We start from the raw sequence: 24,072 nt of genomic DNA, 5'->3' as shown, positions 1-24,072 counted from the left end.
ATGATCTATAAGAACCCTATTGCTACCATTATTACTAATAATCTTAGGTCTCCCTTTTTTCCACTTTCACGAGGTACTCGACAACGGTGTCCATTAAGTCCTTTATTATTTAATCTTGTACTGGAGCCTTTGGCTATAACGATTCGTGAAGCTGAAAACATTCATGGTATTTCTATAAATGGGACCATACGTAAGATCTCTCTTTATGCAGATGATCTTTTGGTTTATATTTTGAATCCTGAAGAATCTATTCCTAATCTTTTGGAATTATTAAATGATTTTGGAAAATTTTCAGGATATAAACTTAATTTAAACAAAAGTGAATTGTTCCCTATAAATGTTCCTGTTTTTATATATAATGATATTCCATTTAGAATTGTGAATTCTTTTAAATATTTGGGTATTACCATTACAAAAAAATATAAGCAGACTGGGAGACTGCTTTGCTGAACACCTACGCTCTGTCCGCCAGAGAAAGCAGGATCTCCCAGTGGCCACACATTTTAATTCCACATCCCATTCCCATTCTGACACGTCTATCCACGGCCTCCTCTACTGTAAAGATGAAGCCACACTCAGGTTGGAGGAACAACACCTTATACTCCGTCTGGGTAGCCTCCAACCTGATGGCATGAACATCGACTTCTCTAACTTCCACTAATGCCCCTCCTCCCCCTCGTACCCCATCTGTTATTTATTTTTATACACACATTCTTTCTCTCACTCTCCTTTTTCTCCCTCTGTCCCTCTGACTATACCCCTTGCCCATCCTCTGGGTTCCCCCCGCCCCTTGTCTTTCTTCCCGGACCTCCTGTCCCATGATCCTCTCATATCCCCTTTGCCAATCATCTGTCCAGCTCTTGGCTCCATCCCTCCCCCTCCTGTCTTCTCCTATCATTTTGGATCTCCCCCTCCCCCTCCCACTTTCAAATCTCTTACTAACTCTTCCTTCAGTTAGTCCTGACGAAGGGTCTCGGCCTGAAACGTCGACTGTACCTCTTCCTAGAGATGCTGCCTGGCCTTCTGCGTTCACCAGCAACTTTGATGTGTGTTGCTTGAATTTCCAGCATCTGCAGAATTCCTGTTGTTTACGTAATTACATTCGTTACATTGTTGGCAAGAAGGGCTATTTTATTGAAATGGAAAGATACCTCTGCTCCTGAACTAATTCAATGGTTTTCCCAAGTAATGTTATGTCTTAGTTTGGAAATAGAAATTTTGATCCCCGATTCGATTTTGAGAGAAGGTGGGGCTCTTTTGCCAAATATTATCATTTAATTTGAATTAATTTATATGGTTTCCTTCCATTTTTATGTTATATGAATGTGATTTGGCAGTTGTTTTTTTTTCTTTTTTATATATATATATAGATGATTGTAAGACGTATTGCTCTGGGAGTTGGTTCCTAATGGTTTTTTTTTGTAGTGGGTTTTTTTTAGTTAGTTGTGGTTCTCTTTTTTCCTTCTTTTTCTTATTTAATTTTTTTCATTAGCATATACAAGTTTTTTTTCTTCAGCTTTATTAATTATACATATACTAATTTGTTGAACTTTTGTATTTCATAGCTGTAGAAGATTATATATCAATAAAAAGATTTTAAAAATGAAATGAAATGGAATTGTCTACGGAGTCACTGTGGGTGGAAGTTAGAAACAGGAAGGGGTCAATAACTCTATTGGGTGTTTTTTATATAACACCCAATAGTAACAGGGACATCGAGGAGCAGATACGGAGAAAGATTCTGGAAAGGTGTAATAACAGGGTTGTCATGGTGGGAGATTTTGGTTGGCAAAATCATTGATTGGCATCTTCCTAGAGCAAGGGGTTTAGATGGGGTGGAGTTTGTAAGGTGTGTTCAGGAAGGTTTCCTGACACAATATGTAGATAAGCCTACAAAGGGAGAGGCTGTACTTGATCTGGTATTGGGAAATGAACCTGGTCAGGTGTCAGGTCTCTCAGTGGGAGAGCATTTTGGAGATAATGATCACAATTCTATCTCCTTTACCATAGCATTAGAGAGGGATAGGAACAGACAAGTTAGGGAAATGTTTAATTGGAGTAAGGTGAAATATGAGGCTATCAGGCAGGGATTTGGAAACAGATATTCTCAGGGAAATGGACGGAAGAAATGTGGCAAATGTTCAGGGAAAATTTGTGTGGGGTTCTGCATAGGTACGTTCCAATGAGACAGAGAAAGGATGGTAGGGTACAGGAACTGTGGTGTACAAAAGGCTTTTGTAAATCTAGTCAAGAAGAAAAGAAAAGCTTACAAAAGGTTCAAAAAACTAGGTAGAGATCTAGAAGATTATAAGGCTAACAAGAAGGAGCTTCAGAATGAAAATCAGGAGAGGCAGAAGGGGACATGAGAAGGCCTTGGCAAGCAGGAATAAGGAAAACCCCAAGGCATTCTACAGGTATGTGAAGAGCAAGAGGATAAGACATGAAAGAATAGGACCAATCAAGTGTGACAGTGGAAAAATGTGTATAGAACTGGAGGAGATAGCTGAGGTACTAAAAGAATACTTTGCTTCAGTATTCACTACGGAAAATACCTTGGCAATTGTAGGAATGACTTACAGCAGACTGAAAAGCTTGAGTATATAGACATTAAGAAAGAGGATGTGCTGGAGCTTTTGGAAAGCTTCAAGCTGGATAAGTCACTGGGACTAGATGAGACATACCCCAGGCTACTGTGGGAGGCGAGGAAGGAGATTGCTGATCCTCTGCCAATGATCTTATTATCATCAATGGGGACGAGAGAGTTTCTGGAGGATTGGAGAGTTGCAGATGTTGTTCCCTTATTCAAGAAGGGTAGTAGAGGTTGCCCAAGAAATTATAGACCAGTGAGTCTAACTTCAGTGGTTGGTAAGTTGATGGAGAAGGTCCTGAGAGGCAGGATTTATCAACATTTGGAGAGGCATAATATGATAAGGAGTAGACAGCATGGCTTTGTCAAAGGCAGTTTGTGCCTTACGAGCCTGATTGAATTTTTTGAGGATGTGACTAAACACATTGATGAAGGTAGAGTAGTAGATGTAGTGTATATGGATTTCAGCAAGGCATTTGATAAGGTACCCCATGCAAGGCTTATTGAGAAGGTAAGGAGGCATGGAATCCAAGGGGACATTGCTTTGTGGATCCAGAATTGGCTTGCCCACAGAAGGCAAAGAGTGGTTGTAAACGGGTCATATTCTGCATGGAGGTCGGTGACCAGTGGTGTGCCTCAGGAATCTGTTCTGGGACCCCTACTCTTCGTGATTTTTATAAATGACCTGCATAAGGAAGTGGAGGGATGGGTTAGTAAATTTGCTGATGACACAAAGGTTGGAGGTGTTGTGGATAGTGTGGAGGGCTGTCAGAGGTTACAGCGGAACATCGATAGGATGCAAAACTGGGCTGAGAAGTGGCAGATGGAGTTCAACCCAGATGTGTGAGGTGGTTCATTTTGGTAGGTCAAATATGATGGCAGAATATAGTATTAATAGTAAGACACTTGGCAGTGTGGAGGATCAGAGGGATCTTGGGGTCCAATTCCATAGGACACTCAAAGCTGCTGCGCATGTTGACTCTGTGGTAAGAAAACATACAGTGCATTGGCCTTCATCAACTGTGGTACTGAGTTCAAGAGCCGAGAGGTAATGTTACAGCTTTATAGGACCCTGGTCAGACCCCACTTGGAGTTCTGTGCTCAGTTCCGGTTATGTCACTACAGGGATGATGTGGAAACTATAGAAAGGGTGCATAGGAGATTGCCAAGGATGTTGCCTGGATTGGGGAGCGTGCCTTATGAGAATAGGTTGAGTGAACTTGGCCTTTTCTCCTTGCAGCGACAGTGGATGAGAGGTGAATAAGATGATGAGAGGCATTGATCGTCTGGATAGTCAGAGGCTTTTTCCCAGGGCTGAAATGGCTAGCACTAGAGGGCACAGTTTTAAGGTTCTTGGAAGTAGGTACAGAGGAGATGTCAGGGCTAAGTTTTTTTACGCAGAGAGTGGTGAGTGTGTGGAATCGGCTGCTGGCGACGGTGGTGGATGCTGATACGATAGGGTCATTTAAGAGACTCCTGGATGGGTACATGGAGTTTAGAAAAATAAAGGCCTATGGGTAACCCTAGGACATTTCTAAAGTAAGGACATGTTCGGCACAGTGTCGTGGGCCGAAGGGCCTGTATTATGCCGTAGATTTTCTCTGTTTCTAACCACGCCACCCTTTTTGCCTACATGCCTGTTCTTTTGACAACATCGAAAAGGGTGAATACAAGGCTGAAGGTTATTATATTTGAACGCACGCAGTATATGGAATAAGGTAGATGAACTTGCAGCACAGCTTCAGACTAGCATGTATAATATTGTAGGCTTCACTGAATCAAGGCTGAACAAGATTATAGCTGGGAGCTTAATGTCCAAGAATACACATTGCATTAAAAGGACAGGCAGGAAGGCTGAGCATGCGGCATTGTTCTGCTGGTAAAAAATAAAATCAAATCATAAGAAAAAAGTGACATAGGGTCAGAAGGTGTTAGCCTTTCTTTGTTTTGCTTTCCTCTCTTCTTAAGGACTGGAGTGACATTTGCAAATTTCCAGTCCTTCAGAGCCATGCCAGAATCAAGTGATTCTTGAAAGATCATGACCAATGCTTCGGCTATCTTTTCAGCAACCTCTCTCAGAACTCTGGGATGTAGTCCATCTGGTCCAGTTAACTTATCCACCTTCAGACCCTTCAGGTGGCCAAGCACTTTTTCCTTTGTAATAGCAATGGCACTCACTTCTGCTCCCTGACACTCATGGACCTCTGGCGCACTGCTAGTGTCCGCCACAGTGAAGACCGATGCAAAGTACCCACTAAGTTCAGCTGCCATTTCTTTGTCCCACATTACTATCTCAACAGCATCATTTTCCAGTGGTCCAATATCAATCTCACCTTCATTTTACTCTTTATATAATTGAAAAAACTTTAGTAGCCTGCTTTATATTATCGGCTAGTTTGCCCTCATATTTCATCTTTTCCTTCCTTATAGCATTTTTAGTTGCCTTTAGTTGGATGTTAAAAACATCCCACTCACTTTTGCTACCTTATATGCCCTTTCCTTGGCTTTTATGGGGTCCTTAACTTTCCTTGTCAGCCATGGTTGCCAATCCCTGCCACTTGAGAACTTCTTCTGTGGGACATATCTATCGTGCACCTTGTGAACATTCCCAGAAAATTCAGATATCTCTGCTCTACTGTCATCTCTGCCAGTATCCTCTTCCAATCTATCCAGGCAAACTCCTCTCTCATGCCTCTGTAATTCCTTTTATTCCATTACGAAACTGATATATGTGACTTATGCTTCTCCCTGTCAAATTGCAGTATGAATTCATATTATGATCACTGCCTCCTAAGGGTTCCTTTACATTAAGTTCCCTAATAAGATCTGGGTTATTACACAACACCCAATCTAATATGGCCTTTCCTCAAACAGGCTCAAGCACAAGCTGCTCTAAAAAGTCATCTTGTAGGCATTCAACAAATTCCCTCTCTTGCGATCTGACACCAACCTGATTTTCCCAATCCCCTTGCATATTGAAGTACCCTATTACAATTATGTCACTACCCCCTTATCCCTCTGCAATCACAATCCCACATCTTGGCTACTACTTGGAGGCCTATATATGATTCCTATCATGGTTTTTTTACTCTTGCAGTTTAACTCCACCCACAAAGATTCAACATTCTCTGACCCTATGTCCCCTCTTTTTAAAGATGTAATTCCATCTTTTACCAATAGAGCTACACCACCGCCCATACCTTCCTGCCTGTCCCTTTGATATAAAGTATATCCTTTAACGTTAAACTCACAACTGCGACCTCCTTTCAGCCATGACTCAGTGCTTCCCACAACATTATACTGAGGAATCTCTCATTGTGCCATGAGTCAGACCACCTTTTTTCAAATGCTACGTACATTTAAATACAGCAGCTTGAGCCCTGCATTCTTCGCCATAGCTGAAAAGATTGTGGAGGCATTAGTAACGATCTTCCAAGAATCAGTTGAGGATCTGGAAGATCCCGAGGACTGGAAAATTGCAAATCTCGCTCCACCTTCAAGAAGGGAGGGAGGCAGAAGAAAGTAAATTATAGTCGTGTTCACCTCACTTCAGTCACTCAGAAGATGTTGGAGTCTTTTATTAAGGATGAGACATGTGACAAAACAGGCCAAAGTCAGCATGGTTTCCTTAAGGAGAAAAGTTTGCCTGACAAATCTGTTGGAATTGTTTGAGGAAATAATAGGTAGGATAGACAATGGATGTTGTTTATTTGAATTTTCAGAAAAGTTTTGACAAGGTGCCTGTATTAGCTGGAGTTTACATGAATGAGAGGGTGGATCTCATTGAAACCCACAGAATATTGAAAAGCCTAGGTAGAGTGGATGTGGAGAGGATGTCTCCTATAATGGGACCAGAGGACACAGCCTTAGAATAGAGGGACATCCATTTAGGACAGAGATGAGGAGGAATTTCTTTAGCCAGAGGAAGGTAAATCTGTGGCATTCATTGCTACAGATGGCTGAGCAGGCCAAGTCATTAGGTATATTTAAGGCGGAGGTTGATGAATTCTTAATTAGTCATGGTGTCAAGCTTATGGAAAGAAAATGAGAGAATGTGGTTCCAAGGTATAATTATGGACTGGCAGAGCAGACTCAATCAGCCAAGTGGCCTAATTGTGCTCCTGTATCTTATGGTCTCATAACAGTGCTTTTTTTAAAATATATTTGGCACTTTTAACAGGATAAAACATGACAAGCAACCTCACAGGAACATATTGAACACAACTTGTCACCAAAGCATAAGATAAAATGGAGACATAAAAGACTCCAGATTCTGGAATCTGGGGCAAAAGGCAAGATTGTCCATGGAGGGAAATTGACAAGGTAATGTTTGTGCCAGACCCTTAACCTTGACTGGTCACTTCATCAAAACTAAAGATAAAATGTTACAGCAGATTTAAAACCTGGATTATGGAAAGAATTCTTAAGATACTATATTGTAAAAGAGGAGAAAGAAGTTGAAAGATTTGGGGAGGTTATTCTAGAATGTATAGGATTAGCCACCATGTAATTTTGAAAAAGCACAACTTGACAGAATCGGAGAAGATGTTTTAGGTTAGGAATAAGTCACAGAGAAAGGGAGTATGAAGACAATGATGAACACTGTAAATTTGTTATGTAGGTATTGCAGGAGCTTACGGTAGATGAGGAACAGGAATCTGCTGAAACAAAACCATATTAATGAAGACAGAAACGACAATGATACCTTTAGCATGGGGTGCGATGATGATTTCACTTTCCACCAGATTCACAAACACATCGTAGATGTCTGGCCGGTCAGTCACCTTTAAGTCTGTGAAACCAGCCACATAACCTGAGTGTGAAGTAAAAATATCTGTCAGAATTATTTGCAAGGTGTTGGGATGTTTATTGTCATTACAGAGGAAACTAATCAATCCTTATTGCTGAATGAATGGTCAGTTAGACATCTTAAAGTATCCCAAATTTTCAAAATAAACTTTTCCTTTTAAAGTACTGCATTAACTGCATTTCAAAATTGGATTAACTATAGTAAAACATTTCAAGCACATTTTCAACAAAAATGAACTCTTACCAGTGCAAGCTTTCAATGCCTCCAGCTCATCATGATTTAAATGCATGTAAGGATGAAGTATGGACCAATCCTGCCTATGCCAAATGAATGTGGGCAAAGTCCTAGAGCATAAAATATAAAAAAGTAAAATGAATATCTGAATACCTCTTACATCTAGCAAAATTATGCAGCATTTCCGTCTATGATCTTAAATGTCAACTGTCATGTTTAAAAGGAGAAATAAAACTATTTCCTTCCTTTTTTGTTTTCCTGGTCCCTCTACACAGTAGGAGTTAAGGATCCATAAATGTTACCTTACAACATTTTCCCAGCATATTAGTTCTACTGACCTACATTTCTCCACTTGGAGTGCCTCAGCAATGTCTATTGTTATTGAGGGAAGAAAGCAGGATTTAAATGTCCTGAGATAAGTAAAAACAAAATAATTTCAAATGCCAAAAGAGGAAAATTTGATGGTATGAAAAATAAAATATAGCCAGTCAAAAGCACAGCCTGCCTTATTTGTGCTCTACATGTTGCTTTCACCTGGTAAATTCCTGCAAAGCTTCGATGCGAGGGTGATAGACCACAACCCTCTTCTTCAGCATGAGTCCCGTGTACAGAATGATAGTTTCCATTCCAAACTGACTCACTATATCTGGAAAGAAAATGCATTCCATTGAAACAAAAAAAAACCTTCTGTCTTACACTGTTAATAAATTAACCTTCTTTATGTATTAGTCAGAACTTCATCATTTATTTAACAGTCAGAAAGGCCAAACCTCCTGGGAACTATAAAAATCATCCTTGTTGATCCCAGGTTTGAACCTCTACTGGTATCATTGGAGTCTTGATAATCTTGGAGGAGTTTGGCAAGAGTTACGTAGGAATGTTTGAGTAAATAGCAAGGGTGATCCTTATCCCCGATTCTGTCAGTCTTCTTGGGCAAGAATTTACATACATGGATGCGAAATGTGAATTTATTCCCATCTAATTTGCAATTTAAACTTCAAACTGCTGTACCTGAGTTGCAGACAAGGCAGATAAAATGGTGGATCATAGCAGTGTTTAAAAAAGACCATAATGCAAAATTAGACCATTCAGCCCATTGAATCCTCTTCAGCCCTATTCTCCTGTCTTAAGACTATAAGACCACAAGACATAGGAACAGAATTAGGCAATTCAGCCCATCGAGTCTGCTCCACCATTCCATCATGGCCGATCCCAAATCCCACTCAACCGCATACATCTGCCTGTTCGCCACATCCTTTGATGCCCTGACCGATCAGGAAACAATCAACCTCCACCTTAAATATACCCACGGACTTGGCCTCCACAGCAGCCTGTGGCAGAGCATTCCACAGATTCACTACTCTCTGGCTACAAAAAGTTATTCCTTACCTCTGTTCTAAAAGGTCACCCCTCAATTTTGAGGCTATGCCCTCTAGTTCTGGATACCCCACCATAGGAAACATCCTCTCCACATCCACCTTATCTAGTCCTTTCAACATTCCGTAGGTTTCAATGAGAACCTCCCTGCATTCTTCTAAATTCCAGTGAGTACAGGCCCAAAGCTGCCAAATGCTCCTCATATGTTAACCCCTTCATTCCTGGAATCATCCTCATGAACCTCCTCTGGACTCTCTCTAATGACAGCACATCTTTTCTGAGATATGGGGCCCAAAACTGTTGACAGTACTCCAAGTGCAGCCTGACTAAATTAATGTCTTACAAAGTCTCAGCATTATCTCTTGTTGATATTAAGGGAGAGGAGGTGTTGGAGTTGTTAAAATACATTAGGACAGATAAGTCCCTGGGGGCTGACGGAATATTCCCCAGGCTAGCCTCCGGCTAGGAGCTTTATGTCCTCGTTATCCACGGGAATGGTACCGGAGGATTGGAGGGAGGCGAATGTTGTCCCCTTGTTCAAAAAAGGTAGTTGGGATAGTCCGGGTAATTATAGACTAGTGAGCCTTACGTCTGTGGTGGGAAAGCTGTTGGAAAAGATTCTTAGAGATAGGATCTATAGGCATTTAGAGAATCATGGTCTGATCAGAGACAGTCAGCATGGCTTTGTGAAGGGCAGATCATGTCTAACAAGCCTGATAAGAGTTCTTTGAGGAGGTGACCAGGCATATAGATGAGGGTAGTGCAGCGGATGTGATCTATATGGATTTTAGTAAGGCATTTGACAAGGTTCCACACGGTAGGCTTATTCAGAAAGTTAGAAGGCATGGCATCCAGGGAAGTTTGGCCAGGTGGATTCAGAATTGGCTTGCCTGCAGAAGGCAGAGGGTGGTGATGGAGGGAGTACATTCAGATGGGAGGATTGTGACTAGTGGTGTCCCACAAGGATCTGTTCTGGGTCCTCTACTTTTCGTGATTTTTATTAACGACCTGGATGTGGGGGTAGAATGGTGGGTTGGCAAGTTTGCAGACGACACAAAGGTTGGTGGTGTTGTAGATAGTGTAGAGGATTGTCAAAGATTGCAGAGAGACATTGATAGGATGCAGGAGTGGGCTGAGAAGTGGCAGATGGAGTTCAACCCGGAGAAATGTGAGGTGGTACACTTTGGAAGGACAAACTCCAAGGCAGAGTACAAAGTAAATGGCAGGATACTTGGTAGTGTGGAGGAGCAGAGGGATCTCGGGGTACATGTCCACAGATCCCTGAAAGTTGCCTCACAGGTGGATAGGGTAGTTAAGAAAGCTTATGGGGTATTAGCTTTCATGAGTTGAGGGATAGAGTTTAAGAGTCGCGATGTAATGATGCAGCTCTATAAAACACTGGTTAGGCCACACTTGGAGTACTGTGTCCAGTTCTGGTCACCTCACTATAGGAAGGATGTGGAAGCATTGGAAAGGGTACAGAGGAGATTTACCAGGACACTGCCTGGTTTAGAGAGTATGCATTATGATCAGAGATTAAGGGAGCTAGGGCTTTACTCTTTGGAGAGAAGGAGGATGAGAGGAGACATGATAGAGGTGTACGAGATAATAAGAGGAATAGATAGAGTGGATAGCCAGCACCTCTTCCCCAGGGCACCACTGCTCAATACAAGAGGACATGGCTTTAAGGTAAGGGGAGAGAAGTTCAAGGGGGATATTAGAGGAAGGTTTTTTACTCAGAGAGTGGTTGGTGCGTGGAATGCACTGCTTGAGTCAGTGGTGGAGGCAGATACACTAGTGAAGTTTAAGAGACTACTAGACAGATATATGGAGGAATTTAAGGTGGGGACTTATATGGGAGGCAGGATTTGAGGGTCGGCACAACATTGTGGGCCGAAGGGCCTGTACTGTGCTGTACTATTCTATGTTCTATGTTCTTTGCTTTTATATTCTATTCCCCTTGAAATAAATGCCAACATTGCATTTGCCTTCTTTACCACAGACTCAACCTGTAAATTAACCTTCCGCGCGTCTTGCATGAGGACTCCCAAGTACCTCTGCATCTCTGGAGCTTGAACCATCTCCCCATTTAGATAATAGTTCACACCATTGTTCTTTACCAAAATGCATTATCATATATTTCCCAGCACTGTATTCCATCTGCCATTTTGTTTTGCCCATTCTTTCAATTTGTCCAAGTCCGGCTACAACTGCATTGCTTCCTCAACACTACCTAACACTGCCCCCCTCCACCTGTCTTTGTATCAACCGCAAACTTTGCCTCAAAGCCAACAATTCCATTATCTAAATTATTGACAAACAGTGTGAAAAGTAGCAGTCTAAATACTGACCCCTGAGAAACACCACTAGTCACTGGCAGCCAACCAGAAAAGGCCCCTTTATTCCCATTTGCTGCCTCCTGCCTGTCAGCCATTGCTCTATCCATGCCAGTATCTTTCCTGTGACGCCATAGAATTTTATCTTGTTTAGCAGCCTCATGTGTGGCACATTATTAAATGCATTCTGAAAATCCAAGTAAATGACATCCACTGCCTCTCCTTTGTCCACTCTGCTTGTTACTTCCTTGAAAAACTTTAACAGATCTGTCAGGCAAGATTTCCCTTGACAGAAACTATGCTGACTTGGACTTATTTCATCATTTGTCTCCAAGTACCTCAAACCTCATCATTAATAAAAGACACCAACACTTTCCCAACCACTGAGGTTAGGCTAACTGGCCTATTAATTTCCTTCTTTTGCCTTCCTCCCTTCTTAAAGAGTGGAGTGACATTTGCAATCTTCCAGTCCTCTTGGACCATGTCAGAATCAAGTGATTCTTGAAAGATCATGACCAATGCATCCATTATCTCTTCAGCAAACTCTCTCAGGTCTCTGGGATTTAGTCTATCTGATCCAGGTGACTTATCCACCTTAAGACCTTTGTGTTTGCCTGGCACTTGTTCCTTTGTAATAGTAATGACACTCACTCCTGCTCCCTGACACTCATGGGCCTCTGGCATACTGCTAGTGTCTTCCACAGTGAAGACATGCAAAGTAACCAATAGGTTCATCTGCCATTTCTTTGACTCTCATTACTACCTTACCAACATCATTTTTCCTCTGTCCCTCTGACTATACTCCTTGCCCATCCTCTAGGTTCCCCCCCCCACCTTTTCCTTCTCCCTGGGCCTCCTGTCCCATGATCCTCTTATATCCCTTTTGCCAATCAACTGTCCAGCTCTTGGCTCCATCCCTCCCCATCCTGTCTTCTCCTATCATTTTGGATCTCCCCCTCCCCCTCCCACTTTCAAATCTCTTACTAGCTCTTCCTTCAGTTAGTCCTGATGAAGGGTCTCGGCCCAAAACGTCGACTGTACCTCTTCCTAGAGATGCTGCCTGGCCTGCTGCGTTCACCAGCAACTCTGATGTGTGTTGCTTGAATTTCCAGCATCTGCAGAATTCCTCGTGTTTGCGCAATTATACCAGTGCCTAAGGAGAATAATGTGAGCTGCCTTAATGACTATCGCCTGGCAGCATTCACATCTACAGTGATGAAATGCTTTGAGAGGTTGGTCATGACTAGACTGAACTCCTACCTCAGCAAGGACCTGGACTCATTGCAATTTGCCTATCGCCACAATAGGTCAACGACAGATGCATTTCAATGGCCCTTCACACAGCTTTAGACCACCTGGACAACACAAACACCTATGTCAGGATGCTGTTCATCTACTACAGCTCAGCATTTAATACCATCATTCCCACAATCCTGATTGAAAAGTTATAGAACCTGGGCCTTTGTACCTCCCTCTGCAATTGGATCCTCAACTTCCTAACTGGAAGACCACAATCTGTGCAGATTGGTGATAACATCTCCACCTCGCTGACGATCAACACCGGTGCACCTCAGGGGTATGTACTTAGCCCACTGCTCTACTCTCTATATATACATGATTGTGTGGCTAGGCATAGCTCAAATACCACCTACAAATTTGCTGATGATACAACCATTGTTGGTAGAATCTCAGGGTGAGATATGCCAACTAGTGGAGTGGTAGCAACAACCTGGCACTCAATGTCAGTAAGACTTCAGGAATGGTAAGACAAAGGAACACATGCCAATTCTCATAGAGGGATCAGAAGTGGAGAGAGTGAGCAGTTTCGAGTTCCTGAGTGTCAAGATCTCTGAATACCTAACCTGGTCCCAACATATCAATGCAGTTATAAAGAAGGCAAGACAGTGAGTATATTTCATTAGGAGTTTGAAGAGATTTGGTATGTCAACACATACACTCAAAAACTTCTATAGATGTACTGTGGAGAGCATTCTGACAGGCTGCATCACTGTCTGGTATGGGGAGGGGGGTGTTGCTACTGCACAGGACCAGAAGAAGCTGCAGAGGGTTGTAGATTTAGTCAGCTCCATCTTGAGTACTTGCCTACACAGTACCCAGGACATCTTCAAGAATCGGTGTCTCAGAAAGACAGCGTCCATTATTGAGGACCTCCAGCACCCAGGGCATGCCCTTTTCTCACTGTTACCATCAGGTAGGAGGTACAGAAGCCTGAAGACACACACTCAGTGATTCAGGAACAGCTTCTTCCCCTCTGCCGTCTGATTCCTAAATGGACATTGAACCCTTGAACACTACCTCACTTTTTTGAAAATATATTGTTTCTGTTTTTGCACGATTTTTAATTTATTCAATATATGTATTCTGTAACTGATTTACTTACATATTTATTTTTTTTTTCTTCTTCTAGATTATGTATTGCATTGCTGCTAAGCTAACAGATTTCACGACACATGCTGGCGATAATAAACCTGATTCTGATATATAACCTTGAGATTCATCTCCATACAGGCAGCCACAACACAAAGAAATCCAATAGCACCCATTGAAAAAGACTGTCAAACACAAATGTGCAGAAAAAAAAAACAAATCATGCAAATAATCAAAGTCAGCAAATAACATTCAGAACTGAAGTTCACAAAAATGAGTCCACAGTCACGTCACAGCCAATCCAGGAGCTCATGAGTTGCAGGTCACAACCTCAATTCAGCACAGAGACAAGCAAACCTCACTGATAGCAAGCTGAACACCAGCCCATCCCTAATCTCCAGCCCTGACACTGCAAATTTTTCAATCGGGCCTGGCACTCAAATCAACTAAAAAGCAGGTCATTCCTCGCTCTCGGACTGGGATCCGGAATCCAACATCTCAATTCAGTCCATGCCTGACCTTTCCAATCTGGCCTGGCATTCAAATCAACCAAAGAGCAGGTCATTCCTCGCTTTTGAACCTGGATCCCAGGATCTAACATCTCAATTCAGCCCGTACCTGACCTTTCCACACTGGCCTGCACTTGAATCAGTCAAACATGGGCTTGTTCTTTGCTCTTGATCCCCGGCCCCACTGCCTCGACTCTGCCTTGCTTTAGCTCTGCTGCTTCGAAGCGCCTCTGTCCGCTCCAACAAAGGCTAAACATTGGCTCTTGAACATCTTTCTTGACTTCTGAAAGAATCTTGGATAAAAATCATCAGAGTCTAGCAGATTCTGGGTTTGAGTGAGCAGAAGCCAAGCCTTAGGAGTGTCTGAGACAGAGACCATAATCACAGAACAGTACAGCAGAATGTCTGAGACAGAGACCATAATCACAGAACAGTACAGCAGTGTCTGAGACAGAGACCATAATCACAGACCAGTACAGCAGAATGTCTAAGACAGAGACCATAATCACATAACAGTACAGCAGAGTGTCTGAGACAGAGACCATAATCACAGAACAGTACAGCAGAGTGTCTGAGACAGAGACCATAATCACAGACCAGTACAGCAGAATGTCTAAGACAGAGACCATAATCACATAACAGTACAGCAGAGTGTCTGAGACAGAGACCATAATCACAGACCAGTACAGCAGAGTGTCTGAGACAGAGACCATAATCACAGAACAGTACAGCAGAGTGTCTGAGACAGAGACCATAATCACAGACCAGTACAGCAGAGTGTCTGAGACAGAGACCATAATCACAGACCAGTACAGCAGAGTGTCTGAGACAGAGACCATAATCACAGAACAGTACAGCAGAGTGTCTGAGACAGAGACCATAATCACAGAACAGTACAGCAGAGTGTCTGAGACAGAGTCCACTTGTGCTGGCAGCTCACTCCACAGCCACATCACTCTCTGAGTGAAGAAGATCCCTCTGATTCCCTTTAAATATTTCACCTTTCACCCTAAACCTATGACCTCTAGCTCTAGTCTCACCCAACCTCAGGGGAAAAATCCTACATGCATTCACCCTATCTATACCCCTCAAAATTTTGTAAACCTCTATAAGATCTTCCATCATTCTCCTGTGCTCCAGGGAATACAAACCTAACCTATTTAACCTTTCCATAATACTCTGGTTCTCAACTCCCGGCAAAAGCCTTGTAAATTTTTCTCTGCATCCTTTAAAGCTTACTGACATTTTTCATGTAGGTAGGTGACCAGAACTGCACACAATACTCCAGATTTGGCTTCACCGACATCTTATACAACTTCAACACTACATCCTAACTTCTGTATTTAATGCCCCGATGAAGGCTATTGTGCCAAGGTTTTCTTTGCGACCCTATCTTGCTGTGATGCTATTTTCAAGGATAATGGATCTGTATCCCCAATCCCTCTGCTCTACCTCACATCTCAGAGCCTTACCATTCACTGTGTAGGTCTTACATTGGTTTAAAGATATTAAGTGCAATTATGAAGAAAGCATGGCAGCACCTCCACTTCCTTAGAAGTTTGAGTAGATTTGATATGACATCTAAAACTGTGAGAAACCTCTACAGGTGGATGAAGAATATATTGACTGATTGCATCATGCCTTGTATGGAATCACCAATGCCACTGATTGAAATTCTTATAAAAAGTAGTGAATGCGACCTAGTCCATCATGAGTAAAGCTCTCCCTATCACTGAACACATCCACATGGAACTCTGTCACAGGGAAGCAGGATGCATCATCAGGGAGGCCATGCTCTCTTCTCGCTGCTGCTGAAGGTACAGAAAACTCAAGATCCACACCACCATGTAAGGAACAGTGTTAACCTTCAACCATCAAGCTCTTAAACCAGAGGGGATAACTTCACTCACCCCATCACTGAACTGACCCATGGACTCAGTTTCAAGGACTCTTCATCACTTGGTTGTGGTATTTATTGCTTGTTTAGTTATCATTTTTTTTCTTTTGTATTTGCAGTTTGTTGTCTTTTGCAGATTGGTTGTTTGTCCTGTTGGGTGCAATCTTTCATGATTCTATTATGTTTCTTGGATTTACTCAGTATGCCCACAGGAAAATGAATCACAGGATATGGTGACATATATGTACTTTAATAATAAATTCACTTTGAACCTCCCAACTCATCCCATAGCACTCATATCTACAGTGAGGAAATGCTTTGAGAGGTTGGTCATGGCTAGAATCAACTCTTGTCTCATCAAGAACCCACAGTAATTTGCACGATACCACAATAAATCTATGGCAGATACAATCTGAATGGCTCCTTCACACGGCCCTAGATGACCTGGACAATAGAAATACCTATGTCAGGATGCTATTTATTGACTATTGCTCAGCGTTTAACACCATCATTCCCACAGTTCTGATCCATACGCTACAGAACCTAGGCCTCTGTACCTCCCTCTGCAATTGGATCCTTGACTTCCTAACTGGAAGACCACAATCTGTGTGGATTGGTAATAATATCTCCTTCTTGCTGATGATCAACACTGGTGCACCTCAGGGATGTGTGCTTAGTCCACTGCTCTACTCTGCCTATACCCATGACTGTGTGGCTAGGCATAGATCAAATGCCATCTATAAATTTGCTGATGATACAACCATTGTTGGTTGAATCTCAGATGGAGATGAGAGGGCGTACAGGAGCGAGGTATACCAGCTAGTTGAGTGGTGTCACAGCAACAGCCTTGCACTCAACGTCAGTAAGACCAAAGAGCTGACTGTGGACACTTCGGGAAGGGTAAGATGAGGGAACACAAACCAATCCTCATAGAGGGATCAGAAGTGGAGAGTGGACAGTTTCAAGTTCCTGGGTGTCAAGAGGATCTAACGTGATCCCAACATATCGATGCAGCTATATAGAAAGCAAGACAGCAGCTATATTTCATTAGGAGTTTAAGGAGTTTTGGCTTGTCACCTAAAACACTCAAAAGCTTCTAATTCCGCTGCTGTGTCTTCTGGTCTAGCAGGTACCATGGAAAGCATTTTGACAGGCTGCATTACAGTCTGGTATGGGGGGATGACTACTTCACAGGACTGAAAGAAGTTACAGAAAGTTGTAAAATTAGTCAGCTCCATCTTGGGTACTAGCCTCCAAAGTATCCAAGACATCTTCCTGAGGGCACACACATTGTGATTCAGGAAAAGATTCTTCCTCTCTGCCATCCGATTCCTAAATGGACATTGAACCCATGAACACTACTATTATTACTGTTTTTGCATTATTTTTAATTTAACTATTTAATATGCATATATACTTATTATAATTGACTTACTTATATATATTTCTATATTATCATGTATTGTATTGCACTGCTTCCACTAAGTTAACAAATTTCACAACATATGCTGGTGATATTAAACCTGATTCTGATTCTAATTCTAAGTGAAACACCTCACACATGTCTGCATTAAACTCCATATGCCATTTTTCAAACCATTTCTCAACTGGTCAAGATCATACTGCAAACTTCAATCGCTTTCTTACACCCCCAGTTTTCATGTCAGCCACAAATTTGCTGATGCAGTTTACCACATTATCAGCTAAATCTTTATTATAGATAATAAACAACAATAGACCCAATAACAATCCCTAAGGCACACCAGTTGTACAGTCAAAGAGACAATCATTATTACAACTCCTTGGCCACTGTTGAATCCAATTGACTATTTTATCCTCAGTGCAAAGCAAGTTAACCTTCTGGACCAGCCTCCCAAGTCAAAGGCCTTGCCAAAGTCCATGATGAGAATATCTACCACCTTTCCTTCATCAACTTTCTTGGCAACTTCCTATGAGATCCAGATATCTTATAGAGATCCTAAAAGTGGCTGATAGAGCCCCAGAGGTACAGAGACCATGGAAGTAATCAGAAGTGGGTCAGATGATCTGGCTCATTATAGTACAAGCCTGATATTGCAGAATTCTCAATTTCCTCAATATTTTTAAGTAAGACTTTATTTGTATCATAAACTTCTGCAATTTACCTTTGACAGATCCAGCAAGATATGCCTTTTTAGCATCATAGTCCTTCGTAAAAAATGACCCATTCTCTTCACTTTGACAAATGCCATTTGTAACAACAGAAATGTAGCCTTCCATTATTCTGGCAGGATTACCGTATTTCATGTACATCCTACAGAAAAATAAACACATTTAGATTAAAAAAACGTTTTTCTCCATCAAGTACTTATCCAATTCCCCTTTGTTAGAGTACTATAACTATCACTCTATCACATCCGGAAACCTAATCTCACATTTCCACTATAAATGCTTCAATCACTTTTTCTCATAATTTGAAGACAAAAGAGACTACAGATGCTCAAATTTGGTCACTTTTGCCTCCACAGATACTGCTTGACCCACCGTTCCACCATTCTGCTTTATCTTCTCTCTTAGCTTATTACCTGAATGAAGAATTACCTGACTTTTTCTCGAATGCCTATAGTGGTGCAAGAAAGTTTGTGAACCCTATAGAATTTTCTCTATTTCTGCATAAATATGACCAAAAATGTGATCAGATCTTCACATGTCCTAAAACTAGATAAAGAGAACCCAGTTAAATAAATAACACAAAAAGCATTATAATTGTTCATTTACTGAGAAAAATGATCCAATATTACATGTATTTATTGGAAAAAGTATGTGAACCTCTGAGGTAATGCTTTCTACAAAAGCTATTTGAAGTCAGGTGTTTCAATCAATGAGAAGAGATTGGAGGTGTGGGTTGTTGAGGTACCCTGCCATAGAAAAAAGACACACAAAGTCAGGTTACTGACAGAATCTGCTCTTCTCCAGAAAGATCTGTTTATGTGCAAATGCCTTGATCAAAACAACTTTTAGAGGACCTTAGAGAAAAAATTGCAGAGATGCGTGAAGCTGGAAAATGCTGCAAAAGCATTTCTAAAGACCTGGGTGTTCATCAGTCCACAGTAAGAGAAATTGTCTACAAATGAAAGAAATTTAGTACTGTTGTTACTCTCCCTATGAGTGGGCATCCTGCAAAGATCACATCAAGAACATAATATGTAATGCTGAAGGAGGTGAAAAAGAATCGGAGGGTAACAGCAAAAGACCTGCAGAAATCTCTAGAACTTGCTGAAGTCTCTGTTCATGTGTCCACTGTAAGAAAAACACTGAACAAGAATGGTGTTCATGGAAGGATACCACAGAGGAAACCACTGCTCTCCAAAAAAAACATTGCTGCATGTCTCAAGTTTGCAAAAGACCACCTGGATGTTCCTTAATGCTTCTGGGACAATGTTCTGTGGACAGACGAGACAAAATTTGAATTTTTCGGCGAAATACACATTGTTATGTTTGGAGGAAAAAGAGCACTGCACACGAACACCAAAACCTCATCCCAACTGTGGCATGGTGGAAGGAACAGAATTAGAATTAGGTTTATTATCACTGGCGTGTGACATGAAATTTGTTAATCATGGTTTGGGGCTGCTTTGCTGCCTCAGGGCCTGGACAGCTTGCAATCATGGCGGAAGCAATGAATTGAAAATTGTATCAGGACATTTTCTAGAAAATGACAGGGTAGCAGTCCATCACCGGAAGCTATATAGAAGTTGGATAATGCAACGTGACAATGATATGAAAGACAAGAGTAAGACAACAGCAGAAGAGATTAAAAAGAAGAAAATTAGTGTTCTGGAATGGCCCAGTCAAAGTCCTAACCTTAATCCCATAGAAATGTTGTGGGAGGGCCTGAAGCAAGCAGTTCATACAAGGAAGCCCACCAAATTCCTGGAGTTGAAGCAGTTTTGGAAAGAGGATTGGCCTAAAATTCCTCCAAACTGATGTGCAGGACAGATTAACAGTTATTGGAAATATTTGGTTGAACTTTTACTCTACAATGGGTTCACACCAATTACTGAAACCAAAGGTTCACATACTTTTTCCGACAAATACATGTAATATTTGATCATTTTTCTCAATAAATAAATGAACAAGTATAATGTTTTGTGTTATTTATTTAATTGGGTCTCTTTATTTAGTTTTAAGACTGACCTCTAGATCTGATCACATTTTCGGTAATAGTCATGTAGAAGTAGAGAAAATTCTACAGAGTTCACAAACTTTCTAACACCACTGCATCTACCCCATTTCAAAAATTTGCATCACAATGATTCAATATATTGTTACATCACACCCAAAGAAAAATATCAAACAGAATATTCAAAAGTTCCCAACGTCATTCTGTTAGAGTGCATGATCTAGTATAGAACGAACAAGGCTGGTGACTATTCGGGAGAGCTGTAACATTCCGTTGTACAAGATTAGTGTACAGAAATACAGTAAGGATTCCGTGATTATAACGCCTCTTGATTTCAATTATTAGTCCATCACAACAACAAATTTGAGCACAACGAAAACGTTGATGGACAGCTTTCAGATAATAATATACATACTCTCATATTATCTTCTGACCAAAATCTAGTTAATTTATATTTGAATGGACAAATGAGCAATGTTTTCCCTAGGAAATCTGTTAACCACGTGCACTTTGAGGTTAGAGTTTCAATGTTCATACAAATGACGTAGATGAGATTGAAAACAGCTGACGGACCCAGAACGGCTGAGACATCCTGTCCAACTTAATGACAGGGCTTCATCTGCATATTGTAGCTTCACCTACAAACTAGTCAAGAACGGCCGAGACATCCTGTCCAACTTAATGACAAGGCTTAGAACCATAGAACATTACAGCAGAGAAACAGGCCTTTTGGCCCTTCTTGGCTGTGCCGAACCATTTTTCTGCCTAGCCCCACTGACCTGCACGTGGACCATATCCCTCCATACACCTCTCATCCATGTACCTGTCCAAGCTTTTCTTAAATGTTAAAAGTGAGCCCGCATTTACCACTTCATCTGGCAGCTCATTCCACACTCCCGCCACTCCCTGTGTGAAGAAGCACCCCCCCCCAATGTTCCCTTTAAACTTTTCCCCCTTCACCCTTAACCCATGTCCTCTGGTTTTTTTCTCCCCTAGCCTCAGTGGAAAAAGCCTGCTTGCATTCACTCTATACCCATCATAATTTTATATACCTCTATCAAATCTCCCCTCATTCTTCTACGCTCCAGGGAATAAAGTCCTAACCTATTCAACCTTTCTCTGTAACTCAGTTTCTCAAGTCCCAGCAACATCCTTGTAAACCTTCTCTGCACTTTTTCAACCTTATTAATATCCTTCCTGTAATTTGGTGACTAAAACTGAACACAATACTCCAGATTCGGCTTCACCAATGCCTTATACAACCTCACCATAACATTCCAACTCCTATACTCAGTACTTTGTACTTTGATTTATAAAGGCCAATGTACCAAAAGCTCTCTTTATGACCCTATCTACCTGTGACGCCACTTTTAGGGAATTTTGTATCTGTATTCCCAGATCCCTCTGTTCTACTGCACTCCTCAGTGCCTTACCATTTACCTTGTATGTTCTACCTTGGTTTGTCCTTCCAAAGTGCAATACCTCACACTTGTCTGTATTAAACTCCATCTGCCACTTTTTAGCCCATTTTTCCAGCTGGTCCAATTCCCTCTGCAAGCTTTGAAAACCTTCCTCACTGTCCACTACACCTCCAATCTTTGTATCATCAGCAAATTTGCTGATCCAATTTACCACATTATCATCCAGATCATTGATATAGATGACAAATAACAATGGACCCAGCACTGATCCCTGTGGCACATCACTAGTCACAGGCCTCCACTCAGAGAAGCAATCCTCCACTACCACTCTCTGGCTTCTTCCATTGAGCCAATGTCTAATCCAATTTACTACCTCTCCATGTATACCTAGCAACTGAATCTTCCTAACTAACCTCCCATGTGGGACCTTGTCAAAGGCCTTACTGAAGTCCATGTAGACAACATCCACTGCCTTCCCTTCATCCACTTTCCTGGTAACCTCCTGGAAAAACTCTAAAAGATTGGTTAAACATGACCTACCACGCACAAAGCCATGTTGACTCTCCCTAATAAGTCCCTGTCTAACCAAATACTTGTAGATCCTATCTCTCAGTATTCCTTCCAATAATTTACCTACTACCAACGTCAAATTTACCAGCCTATAATTTCCCGGATTACTTTTAGAGCCTTTTTTAAATAACGGAACAACATGAGCTATCCTCCAATCCTCCGGCAGCTCACCCATAGATACCGACATTTTAAATATATCTGCCAGGGCCCCTGCAATTTCAAACACTAGTCTCCTTCAAGGTCCGAGGGAATATCCTGTCAGGTCCTGGGGATTTATCTACTCTGATTTGCCTCAAGATAGCAAGAACCTCCTCCTCCTCAATCTGTATAGGTTCCATGAGCTCGCTACTTGTTAGCCTTATTTCCATTGACTCCATGCCAGTTTCCTTAGTAAATACAGACGCAAAAAACCCATTTAAGATCTCCCCCATTTCTTTTGGTTCCATACATAGCTGACCACTCTGATCTTCAAGAGGACCAATTTTATCCCTTACTATCCTTTTGCTCTTAATATACCTGTAGAAGCTCCTATGGATTATCCCTCACCTTGACTGCCAAAGCAACCTCATGTCTTCTTTTAGCCCTCCTGATTTCTTTCTTCAGTATTTTTTTACACTTTTTATACTCCTCAAGCACCTTATTTGCTCCCTGTTTCCTATACATGTCATACATCTCTCTCTTCTTCTTTATCAGAGTTCCAATATCCCTTGAGGACCAAGGTTCCTTATTCTTATTCACTTTGCCTTTAATCCTGACAGGAACATACAAACTCTGCACTCTCAAAATTTCTCCTTTGAAGGCCTCCCACTTACCAATCACATCCTTGTCAGAGAACAACCTGTCCCAATCCACGCTTTTTAGATCCTTCCTCATTTCTTCAAATTTGGCCTTTTCCAGTTTAGAACCTCAACTCAAGGACCAGGTCTATCTTTATCCATGATCAAGTTGAAACTAGTGGTGTTATGATCACTGGAACCAAAGTGTTCCCCTACACACACTCCTGTCACCTGTCCTAACTCATTTCCTAATAGGAGATCTAATATTGCATCCTCTCTAGGTGGTACCTCTATATATTGATTTAGAAAACTTTCCTGAACACATTTTACAAACTCTAACCCACTTATACCTTTAACAGTATGGGAATCCCAATCAATATGTGGAAAATTAAAATCCTCTATTATCACAACTTTATGTTTCCTGCAGTTGTCTGCTATCTCTCTGCAGATTTGCTCCTCCAATTCTCGCTGACTATTTGGTGGACTATAATACAACCCCATTAATGTGGTCACACCTTTCCTGCTTCTCAGCTCCACCCATACGGCCTCGGTAGACAAGCCCTCTAATCTGTCCTGCCTGAGCACTGCTGTAACATTTTCCCTGACTAGCAATGCCGCCCCCCGCCCCCCACCCTTCATTCCTCTGCCTCTATCACGTCTGAAACATCGGAACCCTGGAACATTAAGCTGCCAGTCCTGCCCCTCCTGCAGCCAAGTTTCACTAATGGCTATAATGTCGTAATTCCATGTGTCAATCCACACCCTCAGCTCGTCAGCCACAATACTCCTAGCATTGAAATAGACACACCTCAGAAGATTATTACCACCACACACAACCGTTCTATTTGTGACTTTGCATGAACTTTTAACGTCATTTATTTTCACCCCCGCTCCGCTATCTGCTCTGGCACTCTGGTTCCCATCCCCCTGAAAATCTAGTTTATACCCTCCCCAAAAGCACGAACAAATCTCCCTGCAAGGATATTGGTCCCCTTGTAGTTCAGG

At 41.7% G+C, this 24,072-nt stretch overlaps 1 protein-coding gene across 4 annotated transcripts in view; it reads right to left on the bottom strand.

Moving 5' to 3' along the window:
- dennd10 (DENN domain containing 10) overlaps positions 1–24,072 on the bottom strand; it is a 94,792-nt gene that overhangs the window by 33,370 nt on the left and 37,350 nt on the right. For all 4 annotated transcript variants that reach the window (XM_063072067.1, XM_063072064.1, XM_063072068.1 and 1 more), the window contains 4 exons: positions 18,283–18,431; positions 8,166–8,277; positions 7,641–7,741; positions 7,293–7,400 (listed from right to left, as the gene is read on the bottom strand). In XM_063072067.1, coding sequence (XP_062928137.1) covers positions 7,293–7,400; positions 7,641–7,741; positions 8,166–8,277; positions 18,283–18,431 — 470 coding nt within the window. The remainder of the gene's footprint in view (positions 1–7,292; positions 7,401–7,640; positions 7,742–8,165; positions 8,278–18,282; positions 18,432–24,072) is intronic.

Source organism: Mobula hypostoma, chromosome 19 (genome assembly GCF_963921235.1).
Source record: "Mobula hypostoma chromosome 19, sMobHyp1.1, whole genome shotgun sequence".
Classification (NCBI taxonomy): Eukaryota; Metazoa; Chordata; class Chondrichthyes; order Myliobatiformes; family Myliobatidae; genus Mobula; species Mobula hypostoma.
This window is presented reverse-complemented; position numbering and strand designations above follow the sequence as displayed.